A 20,228-nucleotide genomic window follows, 5' to 3' on the forward strand; every position below is an offset into this window, starting at 1 on the left:
CCAGGGTGCCACATTCTTGCCAAGTTCCTTGCCTCAGGATGCTGCACCCTTGCGAAGCTCAGCGTGGCTTGTGTGAAAGAACTTCCCGGTGAAGTGCGGCCTGTCTCTTCGTTGCTCAGCTCTTCCTGAGGATTCCATCACCTGAGGCCGTGTGAGCTCATGCTAGAGCTACAGTAGCACCATTTTAGCTAGCAACTTTGATTTAACACCTAGAAGAATGTAAACAAATTGCTCTTGTGTGCCATATATATGACAAACCGATGAAGGCACCGCTTGTTAAGCTGACAGACGCACCAGTTTTAAGCTGCTTTTGGAGGCTGATCTGATGAGGGCCTCGCCTGGATTATTTCTCAGCTGCTACATTTCAGAGTTTGTTATGAAGTAGGAGAGTTTGGAGGTTTTGTGTTTAATGTTTATATTGCATTTTTATCTTAACTATCTTGAGATTAGGGAAGGCATAATTCAAATATTTTAATGATAAACAATAAAACATGAAGCAGAAAAACAAAGACATTTTCCTTCTTAGAGCCAAAATGATTATTTGTGAATATTTAAGTTCCTCTTCAAAGTTAGAATTCAAACTGTGCATTATGAATGGGACGCTTGACCACAGTGTTTCAAATGTGTGCACTTTAGAACTGTTTGCACCTCTTGATTGATTTAGCAGGCACCAAATATGGAATACTGTTATTATAAGTGGACCACTGCTGAACACGCAATACTAGTGAATGCTAAATGTTGTGGCAATTTAGAATAATTATTGCTATGAAATATTGTTTGTTTATTTATTTAACTTCATTTCTACCTCACCTTTCTACCCAATGGGGACCAGAAGTGGCAGACAATACTCTCCCCCCTTCATTTTATCCTCACAACAACCTTGTGAGGTAAGTTAAGTTGAGCGTGTGTGTGACTGGCCCAAGGTCACCCGGCGAGCTTCCAAATGCAACGGGATGTCAACTTCTGTTTGCCAAATTTCAAACTAAAATTCAAGTACTCAAAGAAGTCCTTGAGCACATAAGTAATTTTTTGGAGCAAATTAATTCCCTTACTGTGAGTAGTGAGGATGTGTATGGCAAAAGATCCATGACCAGGAGTGCTGTCCTAAGCAGAGTTAGGCCATTCTAAGTCCCCCAAAGTCAATAAGCTTAGAAAGGTGTAGCTCTTTAGGACTGCACAGTAAACCTCCCAATGTCTTTTTTGAATCACAGATCAGCCTCCAGAGGCTCGTTTGGGGAGGGGGATTACAAGGGGAAGGGAGAGGAGTTGAGTCCTTTCTTCCTGGACCATTTATGTGCTCCAATCCCTTCAGTACTATTAGCAGGGGTGAAAGTAACTCCCCCCCCATACACACACACACACACACACACAGGTGTCATCTTTCTCCAGAGGCTGTCTCACGACTTTTAAAAAGAACCTTCCTGTGTGAAAAGACAGACACGTTGGAAAAGCTATGTTACTGGAGAGCACTCTGTCCATGCTCATAAGCACTCTGTCCTTAAGTTGATTTTTTAAAAACCTCTCTTGGGGGTTTTAAGCAACAATTTTAAGGGACAATGTAAACACAATTTGTGTGAAAGGTATTTTGTATATGCTTGGGACTTCTTCATTCATCGATCCTTTACGATACCTTTATTCTCCTCAGGGAAAAGCTACTTTGTCCATGTCCTTGCACTCTTGCTTACAGTGCCAGGATTTTGGAAAATATGCAGAAGGATTCTTAGCATGCTTCCTTAAAAGTAAATTCTATGGAGTTTAACTGAACTTTGTATGTTCTGTGGTTTGAGATCACATTGAAATGTTCTGCTCCACTGACCTGAAAGATAAAATCCACGCTTGTACATGAGTAGTAAGGACCACCATGGGGGAATTCCCTCCTCAGGAAATTTAGGATAATAGCCCAAAGGCACCTTGAAGACTGACTGCATTTTACTGGTGATAGGTCAAGATGGGTAGCTGTGTTAGTCTGTATCAGTAGAAAGGAGCAAGAGTCCAGTAACTCCTATAAGATTAACAAAACTTGTGGTAGGTTAGGAGCTTTTGTGAGCCACAGCTCACGTTTTCAGATACCGCAGCTCATTTCTTCAGATACTTCTGAAGAAGTGAGCTGTGACTCACGAAAGCTCATAACCTACCACAATTTTTTTTTAGTCTTATAGGTGCCACTGGACTCTTGCTCTTTTCTACTGCATTTTACTGCTGGATATTCCAGTTTTTATTCCAGCATGAACTGAAGTCCTGTGGCCCCTGTATGTAATTTTTTCATATCCACATCACTGCTTTTAGAAGTTATGTCAGTTGACTTTCTTAACTTGTGATGGATTTGGCATAATGGTTCAATAACCTGTTGAAATAAAATTTACTTAAAAACAGACGAAGGGATTCATTCCTGCATAAATATCCATGGACCCCGACCAGGATGGTCCAGGCTAGTCCGATCTGGTTGGCTCTCGGAAACGGAACAGAACCAGCCCCGGTCAGGGCTTGGCCAGGCGATCACCGGGGTCGTTAAGCAGAAGCAGGCGACGGCAAACCGCCTCCGGGCGCCTCTTGCCTTGAACCCCCCTTTGGACGGGCCGCTGTGACTCGGCGGCGACTGGACGACGCTTCTCGGCGTCAAATGTTGGGCGAACGGCAGCAAAACCAGACAGGGCTCTTGCGGCCCCTCGAAGGTGAAATCGAAAATCGAAAGCCAGCGGCAGTTTTCGTGGCTGGGGAAGCCACTCCGACGGGGGCGACGCATCTATCTATCTATCTATCTATCTATCTATCTATCTATCTATCTATCTATCTATCTATCTATCTATCTATCTATCTATCTATCTATCTATCTATCTATCTATCTCTCTGTCTATCTGTCTATCTGTCTATCTGTCTATCTGGCTGGCTGGCTGGCTGGCTGGCTGGCTGGCTGGCTCAGTGTCTTTGCCCACGGAGAGCCTCCCAGCCACACCCGAAAGCGGCCGCGGCGGTTCGCCAAAGGCAGGCAGAAGCGGGCGGCGCAGCTGCCACCATCTGGCCGCCCCGCCCCGCCCCGCCCCGCCCGGAGCCGGCCAATGAGACGGCGAGGAGCCCCTGAGGGCGGGGCCTGGGGCGGCTTGTGACGTCGCCCACCCGGAAGCGCTCCCTCTCCTGGCGGGACGGCGGGCGCCGCCGCGGCTCTCCTCAGGGAAGGGACGAGGCCTCAGGTAGGCGCCCGCCCGCCCGCCCGCCCTCATGCCCCGGCCGGCACCTGCCCCGGGGCGCTGGGAGGGGAAGCGGCGGCCCGGCGGCCCTTTCCGCCTCGCCTCAGTCCAGGCCGCGCGTCTGGAGAATGCGCGGTTGGTGCCCCGGGCGGGGGGGGGGGGCGTGAAGGGGCACGCGCAGGCGCGCCGCTGAGACCCGGGGCGCCGCTGCCCCAACAGCCCGCCCGGCCCGGCCCGGAGCGCGACGTGTCCGAAGCGCATTCACGGGCGCCGCTCTTTGGCTGGCCTCAGTGGGGAGAGGTCGCGGTGGGCGGCCGCGTCGGTCTGCTGGAGCTGCGGAAGAGAGCCAGAGCCCAGGAGCCCCCAGTGAAGACCCCCAGTGAAGAAGGGCCCGGGCGACCCGCCTCTGATCGCCTCTCGCCGTGAAAAGCCCGCCGGGGGTGGCCCTAAGTCAGCGGGGACCTGAGGGCACCACACACCCCCACCCACCCACCCACACACACTCATGAGCTTTCCCGAGTCACAGCTCACTTCTTCCGCCAAAGCCAGCTCCAGATACAGTCTAGCTGTGCCTGAAGAAGTGAGCTGTCACACAGGAAAGCTCATGCCCTACCGCAAATTTTCTTAGTCTTAGAGGTGCTACTAACTTCAGTGGGTGAGCAGGAAATACTCTGCATCTGCTCAGTGGCACTTCCTCTGTGTTTTTATGTTGTGCTTAAGGATCAAAATATACAGGACTGACCGCAAGGCAGGTCAATGTGATCAGTGTATAAACTCCCTGCAGATTGAAATTTAGCATGCCCAGGGCGGACTGGGCCAGTACCTTTCTCCTTGATGTGCTAGGTCTTTATTTGCAGGGAGTTATTCATATTGGAAAGCATTAACAAAATGGTACCTGCAACCAAAAGATCTGCAGACCATTTTGCCACTTCATTCTAATGCATATGTAGACATAGCTGCAAAACCTGGATTGAGGGGTCCCACTTCCTAATAAGTAAATCTGCTTACAACTGTAGTTGTCTTTTTATTTAGAATAATCATGATTTGCCCGGGGGGTGGGATAGGATAGGACCTGAAAAATAGTGCAGGGGTGACTTACTACCTGAGGGGGTTAAATGACTTGTGTTTGGTTGGCTCTTGTAATGAATCTTTTGCTATGCTTTGTCTTAATTGGAGGTGCCAGAGCTTGGATGCTTGAGTGTATCTTCACCTCTGAAATACCTTCAAATCATGTTCCTTGCTTTGAGGGAAAATGTGGGCCGAGCGAGATGTGCCAGTATCCTCGTGTCTGCCAGGGGCACGCTGCTGCCATTTAAAATCACTTTAAAATGGCGGTGGTCTCCTCATGGCAGACTGGAGGATGCTGTCATATCTGGCTTGGCCTCGAGCAAGCCGTCGTTCCAGTTTGCTTGCTTGCTTCTTTCTTTAGGTTCCGGGGATTTCATCCTGGCCCTGGAGGCGCCATGGCAGCCGAAGTGAAGGTGACTGGGCAGAACCAAGAGCAGTTCTTGCTCCTGGCCAAATCAGCCCGCGGAGCTGCTCTGGCCAGCCTCATCCATCAAGTGCTGGAGGCCCCCGGCATCTATGTCTTTGGTGAGCTCCTGGATATGCCCAACGTTCGAGAGGTGAGTCTAGAGACTCAGGGGGACAAAACCCTAAAGCAGAGGAGGGCCACTTTTGGGGGCCAAGCGCTGACAAAAATGCAAAACCTACCCATGAAGAGGTTCCAATGCTGACAAACAAAGGCAGATTGGGGTGAGGGCTGTCTGTGACCAGACACACAGCAGGTCTTGTATATAGATTTTGCATGGGAGTAAGGGAAGAACAGGGCTTTGGCCTTTAAAATCCTATGTGGCTTAGGACTGGGGTGCGGTCTGTCTTCTCCTATATGTTCCTGCCTGGGAATTGAGATCACAGAGGGAAGCCCTTGTGATGGTCCCATCAACTAAAGATGCTCACCTGCTGCATACGTGAGAGAAATCCTTTTTGGTGGCAGTTCCAGCTTGGTTACATACCTGCTCTTTTGGGACAGAACAAGGGAGCCACCGTGCTGAACTAGTCTGGTTTGCTGGTTTTGCCCTAAAAAACTCTGTAAGACTGTGCTCTGTTTAGTGGAGAACCAGCTCTGCACGGCAACATCTCAGAGCTGGTGTGGTGGCTGTTAAACACCTCACATCCCCCCCCCCCACACACAAATTATAGCAACGATGCAACTCAGAGAACCACCTTTCTACTTTTTGTTTAAACTAGTGACTTGAGCGGTTTCTTCCTCTCTTCCTGTTATCACCCGACTTGTACAACTGATGAGCAGGTGAACTCGGGGTTTTCCCTCTGAATCGCAGAAAGCGGGCTGCAAGGCAGCGCTTTTTCAGCTGTGCTTGGGGAAGTCCTGGAATTTCTTGAAAAGTTACCAGAATTCCTCATCAAAAAAACAAGTAATCTTTCCAGAATGGGCAGCTCTGCAAAGGAATGCCAGTGGGCATTCCAAATGTCAGAAGTGTTTCCTGAAGTCAGAAAGTTTGAAAACCATGGTCCCGAGCCAACACACAGTGTTCTTGCAAATATTTTGGGATGGCTGTAACACACTGTCCTTATTTGATAACTTTAATATCTGCCCACTGTTTCACCATAGGTACCACATGGTTTAGTCAGAAGTGCTTTCAAATCCTGTTGCTGTCCAGCACTTTCTGAAATCTGGGGAAAGGAGGATCCCCTAGTCTTCTCTGATGTCTCATTTCACAAAATTGGAGCAACAGCTGAAAAATACCTGCGATCAGGAAGCAGTTGAGCTTTAAGATACTTGTGCCTTTAGGAAAAGACTCCCAGTACAGGGCGGATAGATGGATCTGGCACGTAGGTTTATACCAGGAGGAACTCAATTCACCTTAAGTTGTACCAGCAAAAAATACGTGATCCACAGGAGCTGTTCTAGGGTTAGTATTACAAGATTGCATCCTCGGTCCAGTCAATACATGGGCTGCTGCATTTTGTACCCACTGACATTTCCAAGTTGTCTTTAAGGACAATTTTAGGAATCTAAATTCAAGGCTACATTAGCACAAATTGGTATGGCCAATTTGGATGAGTCTGGAAGGAAAGATAACTTCCACCCAAGGTTTGCCTGAAACGCTCCTTATGGCAGTCCTAACTAGTCTGTTTCTTTTACAGCAGCTCTGGATAGAGGATTGCCCCTAAACTTTTTATAGTCAATAAGTGCTAAATCTGCTCCCATCTACCTCTGAACCATCACCTCAGTCTTGCCTGAATCTGGTTTTATCTTCTTCCCTCGGTTACCGCCTTACAACAGTAACCAAGCAGGATGCTTTCAGGATGTCTTTGTGAGGCTTTCACGAAATATAGAGATGGGTGTTATTGATGTATTGCTGACACCCAACCCAGAAGGCTATGGATGCTCTGTGGAACACAGCAGAATGGATCCCAAATTCTTGATTCTTCATCAGCAATGACTGTTTTTAAGTCCCCAGCCAACAAAGACTGGATTCCTGTCCCTGGGAGCCCTGTTCTAGACTTTAGTCTCTAAATAATTTGATGATCAAGAGTCTCAAGGCTGCAGAAAGGTCCAGCAGGGCCAAAGGGATTCAGTACCTTTTCTCCTCTGTAGTAAAGCATTCCTTACATGTCAGGGATCAAGCAGAGGTGGAATTCTTCTGCCTGAAAGCCAGTCTGCTATACATAGAGATCTTTTAATTTTTTTGTACTAATGGGTTTCCTGTTTCAGTACAGTTAACAAGAAATAAATTAAAAAGAGAACCACATCATCAAGCCTGTTAACTAGCAATATAAAAAATACAGAGTTGCATTTAAACTGAAGATGTAAAATTTAAAATTGCAAGACTTAAAACATGAAACATAAAACACAAAAAGTTTATTAAAAAAAACATAAAACGCTGTGCCAACAAAAGAGACAGACAAGAGGGACATCATAATGCGCTGCTTAAATGGCTCAAGACAGAAATCAAACAAAAGTATCTAACTTCAGAGAAATGGTAATTAGTAAGCCAGAATGGAGCAAAATTTCCAAGGATGTTGATGAAACTGCAATGTAAAATTTTCTGTAAATTGTACAAATGTTGCTCATCTGTACAGAAAATATGTTAAATGCGTTGTGCTATCAGCAGTTCTCGGTTGTGCTGATACTTTTATCCAGTTTTCAGAAGCTCCCAGACCTCTTTAGACCATTTTTTTTAAATGGTAGGTGGAATGGATTTGTTTCTTGCCATGTGAAACTATTTGAAATATAGCTGCAAGTGAAAGCGAAGGCATTAATTCTATTCCAACTTTAGGGATCGATTGAGTATCAAACTTTCCCAACAGAATTGTGGCTGGGTCTAATGGGATTTTATGCCTGGTGACCTTTTCTATATTTGTGATGCAGTTTTGTTCCAAAATTGTAAGGCTTTGGGAACATTTTCACCAGCAGTGTAAAAGAACAGCCTGTGCCTGGTCAATCCCCACCTGCCGTCCGAAGGGGTATAATGACCCAGTTGCTGATTGTATTCACCTACGCTGTGAAATCCTCCCTGAGTCTCAGCAAGAAAGGCGGACTATAAATAACATCAATAAAAAATCCAGGCACAGAACGACTGCCTCATGGAGAACAAAAACCTACGCTTGTGGGATCAGGTCTCTGTTGTCCTTCAGAGCTGTCGAGAATCGGGTGTAAGTATCATCAGAATTCTGGCCTCCTCCACACACTGAATGCTGGTGTTTTTTCTTTTCTCCACAGCTAGCCAATAGTGAATTCTCCCCCGTCTTCCGCCTGCTCACTGTCTTTGCATATGGGACATATTCAGACTATTTGGGTATGTTTCTTTTTGTTCTGGGGAAATGGGAGCCATGCAGGTGTGGGGAAAACCTGAAGTAGGGCCAGCGGAGTGGTAGGGATGGATCCACAGACACCTTTTGAGGCTGAACACATCCAGTGTGGAAGCTTTTCTGCCTGAAGGTGGTGAATTGGAGGGAAAAGCACCTTGAGTCAGGCTGTGGGAGAGGCTTAGGCTGGGATTTAGGTCTGGTTACTGAAGATTGTCTCAGGAATCTCCCAAGATCTCTTTCACCCCATGACCATCTCATGGATGCTCCTTTTCTGCTGATTCTGGACTCTGGTAGGTCTTGTCACTCACAGCCGAGTGCTTCCCTGTTCTTGGCTGGGCTCAGAAGCGGTAGGCATCGGATGCCGAATGATAGCTGCTTCGGGTCCCCAGAGCAGAATCACAGTGTGTTTATGGCTTGTCAGAGAGTGGCCTATGCAGCTGCTGGATCTGGAACTCCCCGAATCCAAGGAAAGGTTGGGTGGGGTTACCAGCTGGCTGTGTGCATTTGAGAGAAGCCACACCTTTGGCAATTGAGAGGGCTTTAAGGCAGACCCAAAGAAAAGAGTGAGGTGGGAAACATTTGGAAGAATGGTAGGGAATGGAACACAAGAGAAGAAATCTGCTGGAATCAGACCAGTGGCCGGTCTAATTTTACACAGTGGCCAACAGGTTGCCCTGGAGGGCCAGCAAGCAGCGCACAAAGGCCAAGGTGTTGCTCTGGTGTTTACTGCCTCTGAACGTGGAGGCTCCCTTCAGTCACCATGGCTAATAGCCATGGACCTCCTCCATGAATCTGGCTAACTCCCTTTTAAAGCTATTGCGGGGGAATGAGAAAGATGACAGGCACTGGCCACAGCTAGTAGCGAAGGCTCAGGGGACTCTGAACTGGCTGTAAGGGTGGCTCTTCTTTCAGCTGAGTCTGGGAACCTGCCTCCGTTGACTGAAGCTCAGAAGAACAAACTTCGCCATCTCTCTGTGGTCACGCTGGCTTCCAAGCTCAAGGTACTTCCCTGTCCCTGTGCCTGTTTGCCTCGCTGCTTGTGCCCCTCGCTCATGCTGTCTCATTCCTCTCCCCCCCCCCCAGTGCATCCCTTACTCAGTCCTGCTAGACCAGCTGCAACTGAAGAACGTGCGGCAGCTGGAGGATCTGGTGATTGAGGCTGTGTACGCTGACGTGCTGCGTGGGAGCCTGGACCAGCGGAACCAGCGGCTGGAGGTGGATTACAGCATTGGGCGGGACATCCGCAGGGAGGAGCTCAGCGCCATCACCCGCACTCTTCAGGAATGGTAAGTGGGGCTCTCTGAGCTCACACCAAGTTCTCGAGAGTATTTTATTTGGCTTAACTTCTGTCCTGTGTTTCCTACCCAACGGGTACAGGAAATGGCTTAGGCGGTTCCTTTCGACTCCCATTTATCCACCTTAGGTGAGGCCCAGAGTGCAGGCTGCTGGCCCACAGTGTTCATGCCTCAGTATAAAGCATGAACACACATGCCTTATCCTGAGTCAGACGCCTGGTCCATCACGGTCAGTATGCCAGCTTCGGACTGGCGGCAGCTCTCCAGGTCTCAGGCAGAGGCCAGGGATTGAACCTGGGACCTTCTGCATGCCAAGCAGAGGCTTTTCCACTGAGCCACAGTCCCTCCCCTCCCCCAGCAACTATTGGTGGCAGGTTGGCAATTTGTACTCAGATGCTCAATGTGCTGATCACTACACTGCACCGTAATGGGGGAAGAACACTCACACATGACATGCATGGTGTGTTGCTGCTCACAGCTGAAGGAGCACAACAGGATGTCGCTCACGGTCAAGACCGGTTCTCCAGCCAAGCTGCCCAAGCAGCGGTTTGGGGCAGCACAGTCAGGAGGATGCTGATGTCCCGCAGGGGCTCAGCTTTCTGCCAGCTGTCAGTGGCATGGGAGGCAGTCGGCACCCCCCTGGGCTCACTCTGCATCTTATGCCTGCCCTGGACTGCTGCCACAAACTGCAACCCACCAACTGTGCTCGGAAGGTACAGTTGGCACAGAATGCTGTGGCCAGATTGCTGACTGGTGTGGGTCATAGTGGCCATATCACTCCCGTCTTGTTTCATCTCCACTGGCTCCCAGTTTGCCTCCTAGCCCAATCCATGGAGTTGCTATTGACCTTTTAAGCCCTGTACTGCTTGGGACCAGCATTCCTTAAGGACCCCCTTTTCCATATGAACCCCCCTGTTCCCTCTGGCCGTTTCCGGAGGCCTTGCTTTGGGTGCCTCCACCGCCGGCAGCCCAAGAAGGGGCCTTCCTGGTCATGATGCCAACACTTTTGGAACCCCCTCCCCAGGGAGATTTGTCTGTCCCCCTCTACTGCTGCCTTCCACCAGCAGGTGAAGACTTTTGTTCATTTGACATAACCCCCAATAACTGTAACTGGCCCTGCTCCCTGTTCTTGCTGTTGTATGTGTGTTTTTAATGAATTAATTTTATACTATTTTAATTGTTTTAAATTTGTTAAGTCTCTGCCTTGGGGATCCTATTTGGGTAGAAAAGCAGCATACGAGTACTTTAAATAAATAAAACTCCGTATCAGGTTCATCCTTCTCTCTGGTTGCCCCTCCACTGCTGACCATTGCCATATTATTGCCTACTGTGGAGCAGTGCATGATGTGCTGAGGGGTTGCAGCTTATGCTGCCCACTATGGGAAAAATAGGAGGGGACAGATCCTGGGCTGCCAGTTTCCAGCGGCCAGCGCCCTGATCAGCATCCAGGTTTTGCAAAGAGAGGCAGGAAGAGGCCTCTGGGCACTGAATGTCCCGGGTCCTGCCGTCCCCCTTCTGAAGGTTCCTTATGAAGCGCTACACCAGGGCTGTGTGCCTGCTGCACTGCCAGCGCTGATGTTCTGTGGCATAAAAATGGGATTATGTGACCCGGAGGCAGCATCAGTCCTGCAGGGGTTTCTTCCACGATGTCCATGCCTTCCCCTTTGAGAACAGGCCACTGGCATCACCCCTCCCCCTGCTTTGATGTCTCGGTTTCATCCGCTTTTCCAAAGTGTGTCTCCCCCTCCCCCCCCTTGTTTGCCAATTTTGTCAGGAGTCGCATGCCCTGCTTTGCTGTTCTGTGAGTCTCTGTCCTCTCTGGTCACCTATTTTGGCAATCCTGTCCAGGTGCCAGGGCTGCGAAGTGGTTCTCTCCAGCATCGAGGAACAAGTCAGCCGAGCGAACCAGCACAAGGAGCAGCAGTTGGGCCTGAAGCAGCAGATCGAGAGCGAGGTGAGCAGGGTGGCCTGCAGCTGACCCGCCCTTCTGCCCTTGGCCCCAGTAAGGGGGCGGGGGGCGGGGGGCAGGGAACGGACTGCCTTTCGGGTGAGAGCTGGCGCGCTCCCACCTGACAATCGTGTTCCCAGTAGAGGCTGTTGAGCTGTATTTATACCTGCATCCTGTTCTTGATGACTCTGGTCAGACTTGATTCAGATACAAGCGTGCAGTTAAGAAGCCCTGAGCATTGAATTAGCTTTCCTATAGCAAATCATTTAACCCCTGGCCAGAGGCACACCACAGATAACGTTACTGGTTTGTAACTGGATATTGTACACCAGTAATACCATTACGGAGTCTCTGCTTCCTTTTAAAGCCTTTATGATCACAACATACCTACTTAGTATTCTGAATAACAGCTCAGTCAACAGAAAACCGTACCGTCCATTATAATAAATACAAAGACCGTTAAGGAGAGCCATTACACGAGTCCAGGAAGATAAAGAGGGCTCAGGCAAGGAGCCTCGTCGAAGAAGAAGCTTACTGTTAGTTTAGCTTGTCATATTTATCGGGTTTCAGAGCCATTTCTTAACAATAGCTGCTTTGGAGACTCACATTCTTGGCTGACTTTTATCTTATGATTGCATACGCCGAACAAGATTATCTATATTTGAAACATCTTCTTGAAACATATAACAATAGTTCATTCTTCCTACTTTTTGTGTTAACAGAGCCTTTGTAGAATTAGCGATTACGGGTTTATCATACATCTTTTGACCCTCCACTGGTATGTCTATAATATTGCCAGTTTCTATAAAGTTAGACATTCCTGCCATTCTCAGATACTCCCTGTGTCTGGGCCTCGATGCACTGTATGCATTAGTACGAGTTAGATGGCTTCTAATCTACACATAGCAATACAACTCCATAACTCGATTGTTTTATGCCCCTCTCCAAGGTTGCTTTATTCTTAGCCTCTGAGCTACTTTCCTGGCCTGTCTGCTTACGGGGCCAGGCTGTCCCTGATTCTGTGTCCATAGGTGTTTTAATTTCCTTGGCCATATCCAGCCATTGTTCCCCTGTAGTTCTAGCCATATTCATGACAGTCTGCTGGTGTCCAGCATGGCTCCCAGGCCAAGACGGTTGTTTACTTTCCAAAGTTGATTGGCAGCATAAAAATGCAGGATCATTTTATCCCTTTGCACAACTACAGCTGAAAGCACCTGAAGGGCTTAGCAGATGCTTTCCTTGTTACTAATGGAGTGGACACAAGCAAGTCCTTATTGGCTGCAAGGTCTGGATTGCTGCAGATATGGACAATCTCATTATTGCCCAGGGAGTGGATTTTGGCCTTATAGCCCCCCTTCCCCCCGCCTCTCTCTCTCTCTGTCCCTCTCTCTCTCTGCACGCAGTGGTTTTTAAGCCTTTGATCAGACATTCCCTCCACCCCCACGGTCTGACAACTAACAACAGTTTTAAGACTGTAATTCCCAGGAGAAATTAATGACATGATTAACCAGCTCAAGTGAGTCCACAGCACCCGACAGTAGAGGAAATTGCCACATCGCTGCTTGGTGTTTCTGGCCAGTCCTTCTTCCAGTTAGTCTCCCCTAAGGTTGGGTAATTGTGCCCCCGGTCCGAGGGGAACATCCAGCTCCTCTGGATGCTCAGTCCCAGCAGAACTGCCCCCGTTTCAGTGAGGCTGTCTCCTGCAACTCTCCATGAGTTGCTGCTCTGGGCTTGTTTCCTTCCGGTTGGCAAGCGGAGCTAGAAGAGTGACTCGGGCAGAAGCCCCGGGGATTGCTTTTCTGAAGAAGGAAGAGGGAAGCGTGGCATGCGCTGTCACAGCTGTGGGAAATACCTCTTGGGTGGGTAGGGGAGGGAGCCCTTCCTGCTGCCTTCCTACTCACGGGAGGCGCAACGGGACCTGCTGTGCTGCCGTCGGTCCGCCGTGTGGCTTCGCCTCCAGCGTAACGGAATCCCTTTCCTCGGGGTTCTCTTTTTTTCCTCCTCCTCCTTCTGGACCTGCAGGTTGCAAATCTGAAGAAGACCATTAAAGTGACGACTGCTGCCGCCGCCGCCGCCGCCACCTCCCAGGATCCCGAGCAGCACCTGTCCGAGCTCCGGGAGCCTGCTCCGGGCACCAACCAGCGTCAGGCCAGCAAAAAGGCTTCCAAGGGCAAAGGGTGAGGCGGGATCCCGGCCGACTCTGCGGAGGAACTCGTTGGGGTTTCCTTTGGGGTGGTGAGAGTTTGTTCACGGCCCCCCCCCCCACCCTCGGTTGGGCCCTGAGGCTGTTTGGGGCTGCCAGTGCTGAGGCCGTTTCCTTCTCTGCAGGCTCCGAGGCAGCGCGAAAATCTGGTCGAAGTCAAACTAGCAGGACTCCGGCGTGGCTGGGGACAACAGGGGTCCCCACACGTGGGGCCTTCTTCTCTGGCCGGGATGTCTTTGTCTGTTTGGCTCCCCCGCCCCGCCCCGCCCCGCCCCGCCCCGCCTTCCCATTTCTTCCCTTTCCTGTCTTGTTCGGCTGTTCTCTCTTGCCCTCGCTCTCTCACAATCCTTTTTGCCTCCTTTCTGTTTCCCACGTCACAGTCCTCCCCTTTCCTTACCCCTCTCGCTTTGTCTCTCTCTTCCTGAGCCCCATTCCTTTTTGGAGGATGTGTTTAGAAAGAGCCATAAAATGACCTCGGTGTTTCAATTGCCATTGCAGCAACAGAATGTCGTGGAAGCCCAGGGTGGGGATGGACGGGCCGCTGAGGAGCCACTTCCGTTCTAGGGGAGGGCAGATCCAAGACATCTTTGCTCGGGGTGGGAACTCATACACCATAACATCCAGAATTTTTTTCCTGCTTTGCTCCGATCAGTGGAGGGGCCGTGTGTGTGTGTGTGTGTGTGTGTGTGTTGGGTGAATTGTTTTTAAATAGTATAAATAGATAAAGCGATTTAAAAAAAATGAACCTCTGGACATACCTGGGGGGGGGGGGCTGTGTCCTTGCTGCAGCATCACTTTGTTCTCTTGGGGGCACCTTCCGATCGGTGTCGGGTCTTCAGCCCTCTCAGCGCAGGAGGAGATTTCTGCTGGCTTCTGAGAAGCTCTGGGGCAGTGTGGGGCCGTCGGAGTTCCTGTGAGTCGGGAATGGCAATAGGGAGCCAGTGCAGTGGTTAAGAGTGCCGGACTGGGATCAGAAGATTCGAACCCCTGCTCTGCCCACGGGAGCACACCCGGCCAGCCACTCTCCCTCAGCTTAACCTACCTCACGGGGTTGTTTTTGTGAGGGTGAAGTGGAGGAGGAGAGAAGAATGTTGTAAGCTGCTATAGGTGTCCATAGGGGAGAAGAACAGGATGTAAATATATCTAAATAAATAAATACTGCTGGAAAGAGGGGCCAGGCTGATGGCTGAGCTGAAGGCCTTACTGTTCCCAGTGCTTAACTTTGTGGGGTGTGTGCCAGAAATGGCACAAGCAGCAAGGGTTTGATGAGCCAGTGTGGTGTCGTGGTTAGCGTGTTGGGTTAGGATCCCAAGTTCGGAACCCCCTCCCCCCCCAAAAAAACCCCTTGTTGGGTGACCTTGGGCTGCCCACTCTCTCCGCCTGGCCTATCTTACAGGGTTGTTGCAAGGATAAAATAGAGGAGGGGAGAGCCATGTACTGGTGTAATTGGTTCTACCCTCACAACAATCCTGTGAGGTAGGCTAGGCTGAGAGAGATCCTAGCCACCCTGAGATCCATACAGGTGGGGGTAGAAATGTACCAGGTAGCTCGATGGAACGGCCCGTGGGGTACAGCATCTCCTAGATGAGCAATCTTCTTGGACCTAGAGACCATCCTAGAGATGATGTGGCATACTAGACACAGTGTTGGACTAGGATCTTGGGAGACCTGGGTTGGAATCCTCACTTCTACTGTGGAAGCTCACTAGGTGCTCTTGGGCCTGTCACGAACTGTCAGCCTGGCCCACCTCACAGGGTCATTGTTGTGAGAAAATGGAGAGGAGACCGATGTTCTAAAGTGCTTTGAGTTCCCAACTAAGGGGAAAGTGAGATATAAATAAATAAATACAGATAAATGCAAAATGCATCCTGGATCCAAAGCTGACCCTTTCGGAGGTCCCTTTTTCACTGTTTCACAGTCTTATTATTTGTGGATTTCTGTCTGATCACTGCAAGAAACACCATGGAAGGAAGTTTTGCAGGTGCCGTTGGTCACGCAGAAGGTACCGCTGTTGCTGGATAAAGGATAAAAGGAGATCTCGCCCTCCTTCTCTTTGCCTATAGCCCTCATCACAGATCACAGGGAACACACATCCAATCCATTTACAGTGTCCACTTTTCTTTATACGTGTGTTAAGTAACTCTCATGTTGCACTCAACACTCATACAGCTGATGCTGTGATGGAAGCCCCATCTCTGTCCAGGTGCTGGTCTCTGGTTGCGTTTGTAAAGGAAACATGTACTGCTCCTTTGTACAGATGTACACATGCACAGGCAGGCAGTATGGGCATTCAGTATATAGCATGTGAACAGGTCTTACTATGTGTTTAGCCTTCCCTCATTCATAGAGAGAAAAGTGCGCTCTCCCAAGCTTTTAAACATGTGCACCACCTCCTGCCATAAAGCACCTCAGTTCTAGGCCCTACACAGGCTTGTGATCCAGTAGGAAAGAAAAGGAACAGATGCAGAAGAAAGGGACAATGTGACATTTTTAAAGAGATGCAGAAGGGCAGGTTCCTGAAAGCTGAAAGGGACCCACCAAAGTTTGTGCTTGCTCAGAACAGCAGAAGAAACCGACACGCAGCCCTGTCAGGGTTTGGGAAGTGGAAGAATGGCACACCTCAGTTTGGCTGCCTGTTCACTAAAATTGGCACCAGCGAATCCGAGCATCTGGCTGTTTCTAGTGCGTCCGATGCCCCATAGCTTGAGAGATGATGTAAGCCCATTCAGAGGTTCAGCTCAGACCTTTTCTGTCATGAAGGAAGCCCTCTTTTCACACCAAATGGACTCCTACTTGTTTCTTCTCCATTGCCCAGAAAACACCAGATTTTCCATCAAAGGGTTCTTGGTTGCTTTGGTTGGGAAAGCAAGGCCTTGCTTGTCCCCTCGGGGGTGTGGTGTTCGTGGAGGAGCAGAAAGCGGGAAAAGCAAACCGCTGTGGCTCCATCCCCAGTGGAGGCTGTGCTTTGGACTATTCACCCTGTGAACTTTTGCAGTAGAAAATGTAAGTAGGTGTCTTGCAAAATGCAAAACCAAAAGCTGTGTTGTACCGTTCTTGCCAAGACCAACCAAGAGAATCCAATACAGTGGTGTGCAAGCTTCTTAGTTCTCCAGAGCACTTTGAAGTCAGCGAAGCGTCCTATGGATGCTGGAAAAGAACCCTTAAGCTCATTGCCTGAAGGTCTGGTTCCTTTTCCTCTCCTCCCCTTCCTTTCTTTTAAACATCCAGCTTGACTGGAGAACTAGAAAGCCTTGCCAACAATGAGGGTTGGGGGGATGGTGTTAATCAATGCTAAATCCAAATTCTAAAATCAAAGATAAGACCTATTTTGAAAGCAATTGGCTTGAGGAATCCTGGGCATCCTTTTGATCAGGCCCCAGCCCGTGTGGTGCCCAGGCTGAGCAATCCCAGCTGTCCTTTCCTCCCCCCCCCCCCAGTTTGGGGAAGCAAAAGCCATAACAGGCAATGCTAGCATCTTCCCACTTGCTTTACTGTTCTTTAGGCCTCAAAAGAAAGTGGCTGTTTGGCTTTCCTACATGTGCTCTGGTCCTTTTGATCCCAGTGAGGCCACAGCAGGAAGGGGTTTTCTGCCCCAGATGCCTTCAGGCTCTAATTTTGCCCTCCCTAGCAGTGCCCCACAGCGGCTGCCTCGGGTGGCAGCTTCACTGCACCTCATGAGAGGGCTGCATTTGCGTGTCTCCCCTGCCTTCTCCTCCTCTTGTTGGTCTCCTTCAGGCCCTGCTAATGCTGCACCTCAGTTCTTTTCCTCTCCCGAATAATATGTCCACCTCCCCAACCAGATGCCAGTTACATGACAGGCAGTTAATCAAAGAGCAGTGGGCGGGCAACGCGGTACGCTCTGCCTGTAAGCTGTGAGGAGCTGCTATCTTGGCAAGGATTTGGGGGGCTTAATGTACCCTTTTTTCAAACGGGTGAGAGCTGGCTGGCTAATCTGTTCCTGTCCAAGCTCGGTGACAGCAGCAGTTCTGCCCCCGCCCCATTGAGAAGATTTTTAATACTTTGGTTACATAACCCAAGTAGAGCATGTTGAAGTAAATTGGCCAGTGGGAAGCATGTGCGTGCCTGCCCTGCATGAACTATCCTTCAGAACAAGCCGTTTCTCTGTGCCAGTCGTTTTCAGACTCTTCCAAAGGAAGCGATAATGGCCTCCTTTCTCAGAAGATCGCTGGCCCAGCTTCCCCAATGTCTCTGCTTGCACACCTTCTGTGACACCCCAGCTGTTCTCATGCAGCACGCTCAGCTCACATGGGCTGAAAGCGGGATCCCGCCACCCCACTGGCTTGTGCTGTGTGTATGTTGAGCATGCCTCTGAGCACGTGACTGAATCCTCGGGCGGGGAGGGGGTGCACCAGCACTGGCTCTGCTCATCAGTTCACCTGATGGGAACTGAGGACTGTGCTGGGGAGAGATGGGGAAAGACGGGGGGGGGGGGGGTTGGCTTGAGCTGCCCCACTTCTAATGGCTGACCATAGTGTGGCGCTACATAAAATATATGCTTGGAGATTAAGCTGAAAGGGCACCTGCACAAACACTGGATGCAGGCGTGCATGGTGCCTGCAGGAGCGGTTTAGATTCTGGGGCCACAGACTAGGTTTTCTTGAAGATGGCCTCTTGCACGCGATGGACTCAACCTGTCATGGACAGGGAAGAATGTGTTTGGAAGGGACCTGGGGAGATTCATCAAGAGGGCTTTCATTGCAGGGGAATGTTGCAGGGCTGCTGGTGCCGATATACCGATGCCCAAAGCTTGAGCAACAAGACGGAGGAACTTGATCTACTGATGCAGATGGAAAGGCATTTCAGAGACCTGGTGGGATGATTCCCACGCCTGTAATACAGTAAGGGATGGGTATGAGTTATTCAAGAAGAACAAGTGTAGAGGAGTTGGAGTGGTGCTGTATGTGAGGAAAGGACTTGATGGTCAGAAAATATGGGAGGAGGAGGGATAACGCAGTGGAAAGTGTGGGTGAAGATAAGAGAGGGAAGGACGAGCAGTATTGTGGTTGGGGTCTGTTATAGACCACCTGACCAAGGAGATGAGGTGGATTCTGCCCTCAGTGAGCAGTTTAATAGATAGCCAAGAAACATGACCTTGTAGTTACGGGAAACTACAACTTCTCTGATGTGTGCTGGGAGACCAACTCTGCTACGTGTCCAGGTTCACGCAACTTCCTGACATGCCTGGCTGACAATTTCTGTTTGAGAACTCAAAACGATGGAGGAAGTGACAAAGGGCTTGGCCATACTGGACTCAATATTTACCAACAAGAAAGAGCTGGTTGATGGGGCGAAGGTTTAGGAAGGAGTGATCATGTCCTCCTAGAATTCCTTTTGCTGTGGGATACCAAGGAAATTTGTAGCTGAACTAACAGGTTAGATTTTAGTAGGGCAAATTTTAATAAACTTACAGTGAAATCCCAGTTAGAGTTACTCCAGTCTAAGCCCATTGATTTCAATGGTCTTAGACAGGCATCACTCTCCTTAGGATTTCACTGTTAGAGATACGATGAGAACTATTCTGTGGACATGAACACTGGAAGGGAAAGGAGTGAGTAAAGGGTTGGCTCTCCTAAAGGAAGAGCTCTTGCAGGCTCAACCTATCACCATTCCAGCAGGGCAGGAATGCAGCAGAGGATCTAAGCAGTCAACGTGGATGAACAGGGAGCTCTGTGATGAGCTAAGGAGGTGTTCAAGAAAGGAACCCTAGATATTCTTCCAAAGAAGAGTATCTAGGGGTAGCTAGGCACATTAGGGCGGCCGTCAGAGAGGCTAAAGCTCAGAATGAGCTGAGACTGGCCAGAGAGGCTCACCCCAACAAAAAGATGTTCTTCAGATATGTGAGAAGCAAATGGAAGGTGAAGGGGGTGAAAACGGGTGGGTAAAAATGGAGAAATTCTTGACAGACGGCAGAAAGGCTCAACGCCTACTTTGCCCCAGTTTTCTCCTTGAAGGAGAGAACAGGCCCTGCTAGAGATGGTAGTAGGCAAAGCATGGCTTCGGGGCTGCTGGTTGACATGGGCAGAGAAGTTATGGAGAAGCACCCTGCTGCACTGGATGTGTACAAAACCCCTGGGCCAGATGGGGTACAACTCGAGAGTGCTTAAAGAACTCTCAGAAGAGCTTGCAGACCCTTCGTCGATCATCTTCCAGGCCTCTTGGAGGACAGGTGATGTGCTAGAAGACTGGTGGAGGGCAAATGTCATCCCAATCTTCAAGAAAGTGAAACAGGACAATCCTGAGAACTACAAGCTGGTCAGCCTCAGGAAAGATTCTGGAACAGACTTCAAAGGCATCCGTCTGCAAGCATCTGACAGACAACATGTTGATACGGGGAAGTCCTGCAACCGGGACGTCCCGTGCCATGCCAGCATTGGCCTGGAAGGGGCTTGGACGTGACAGCCAGCATGGATTTGCCCCCAACAGGTCCTGCCAGACCAACCCCATCCCCTTCTATGATCGAGTGACAGGCTTACTGGACGGCGGGAATGCTGCCAAAGTAGTTTATCTGGATTTCAGTATAAAGTTTTGGACAAGGTTCCTCATGATGTTCTGATGGATAAACTGGTGGACTGTGGACTAGGATGGTTAGCTGGATAGGGAACTGGCGGGATAACTGCACTCAAAGAGTGGTTGTCAATGGCATCACGTCTGATTGGAGGGAGGTGTCCAGTGGAGTGCCACGTGGCTTAGTTCTGGGACCAGTGCTTTTCAATATTTTTATAAATGATTTGGATGAGGGT

General features: G+C 49.6%; 1 protein-coding gene across 1 annotated transcript; it reads left to right on the forward strand.

The window, feature by feature from the left end:
- Window positions 1-3,108: 3,108 nt before the first annotated feature.
- Window positions 3,109-14,798, forward strand: COPS7A (COP9 signalosome subunit 7A). The gene is made up of 8 exons (XM_055002735.1): window positions 3,109-3,188; window positions 4,615-4,810; window positions 7,933-8,008; window positions 8,934-9,022; window positions 9,105-9,307; window positions 11,165-11,270; window positions 13,287-13,441; window positions 13,593-14,798. The coding sequence occupies exons 2-8, from the start codon at window positions 4,649-4,651 to the stop codon at window positions 13,630-13,632; spliced, it is 831 nt and encodes a 276-aa protein (XP_054858710.1). The 5' UTR covers window positions 3,109-3,188; window positions 4,615-4,648; the 3' UTR covers window positions 13,633-14,798.
- Window positions 14,799-20,228: the final 5,430 nt, after the last annotated feature.

Source organism: Eublepharis macularius, chromosome 18 (genome assembly GCF_028583425.1).
Source record: "Eublepharis macularius isolate TG4126 chromosome 18, MPM_Emac_v1.0, whole genome shotgun sequence".
In the NCBI taxonomy this organism is placed as follows: Eukaryota; Metazoa; Chordata; class Lepidosauria; order Squamata; family Eublepharidae; genus Eublepharis; species Eublepharis macularius.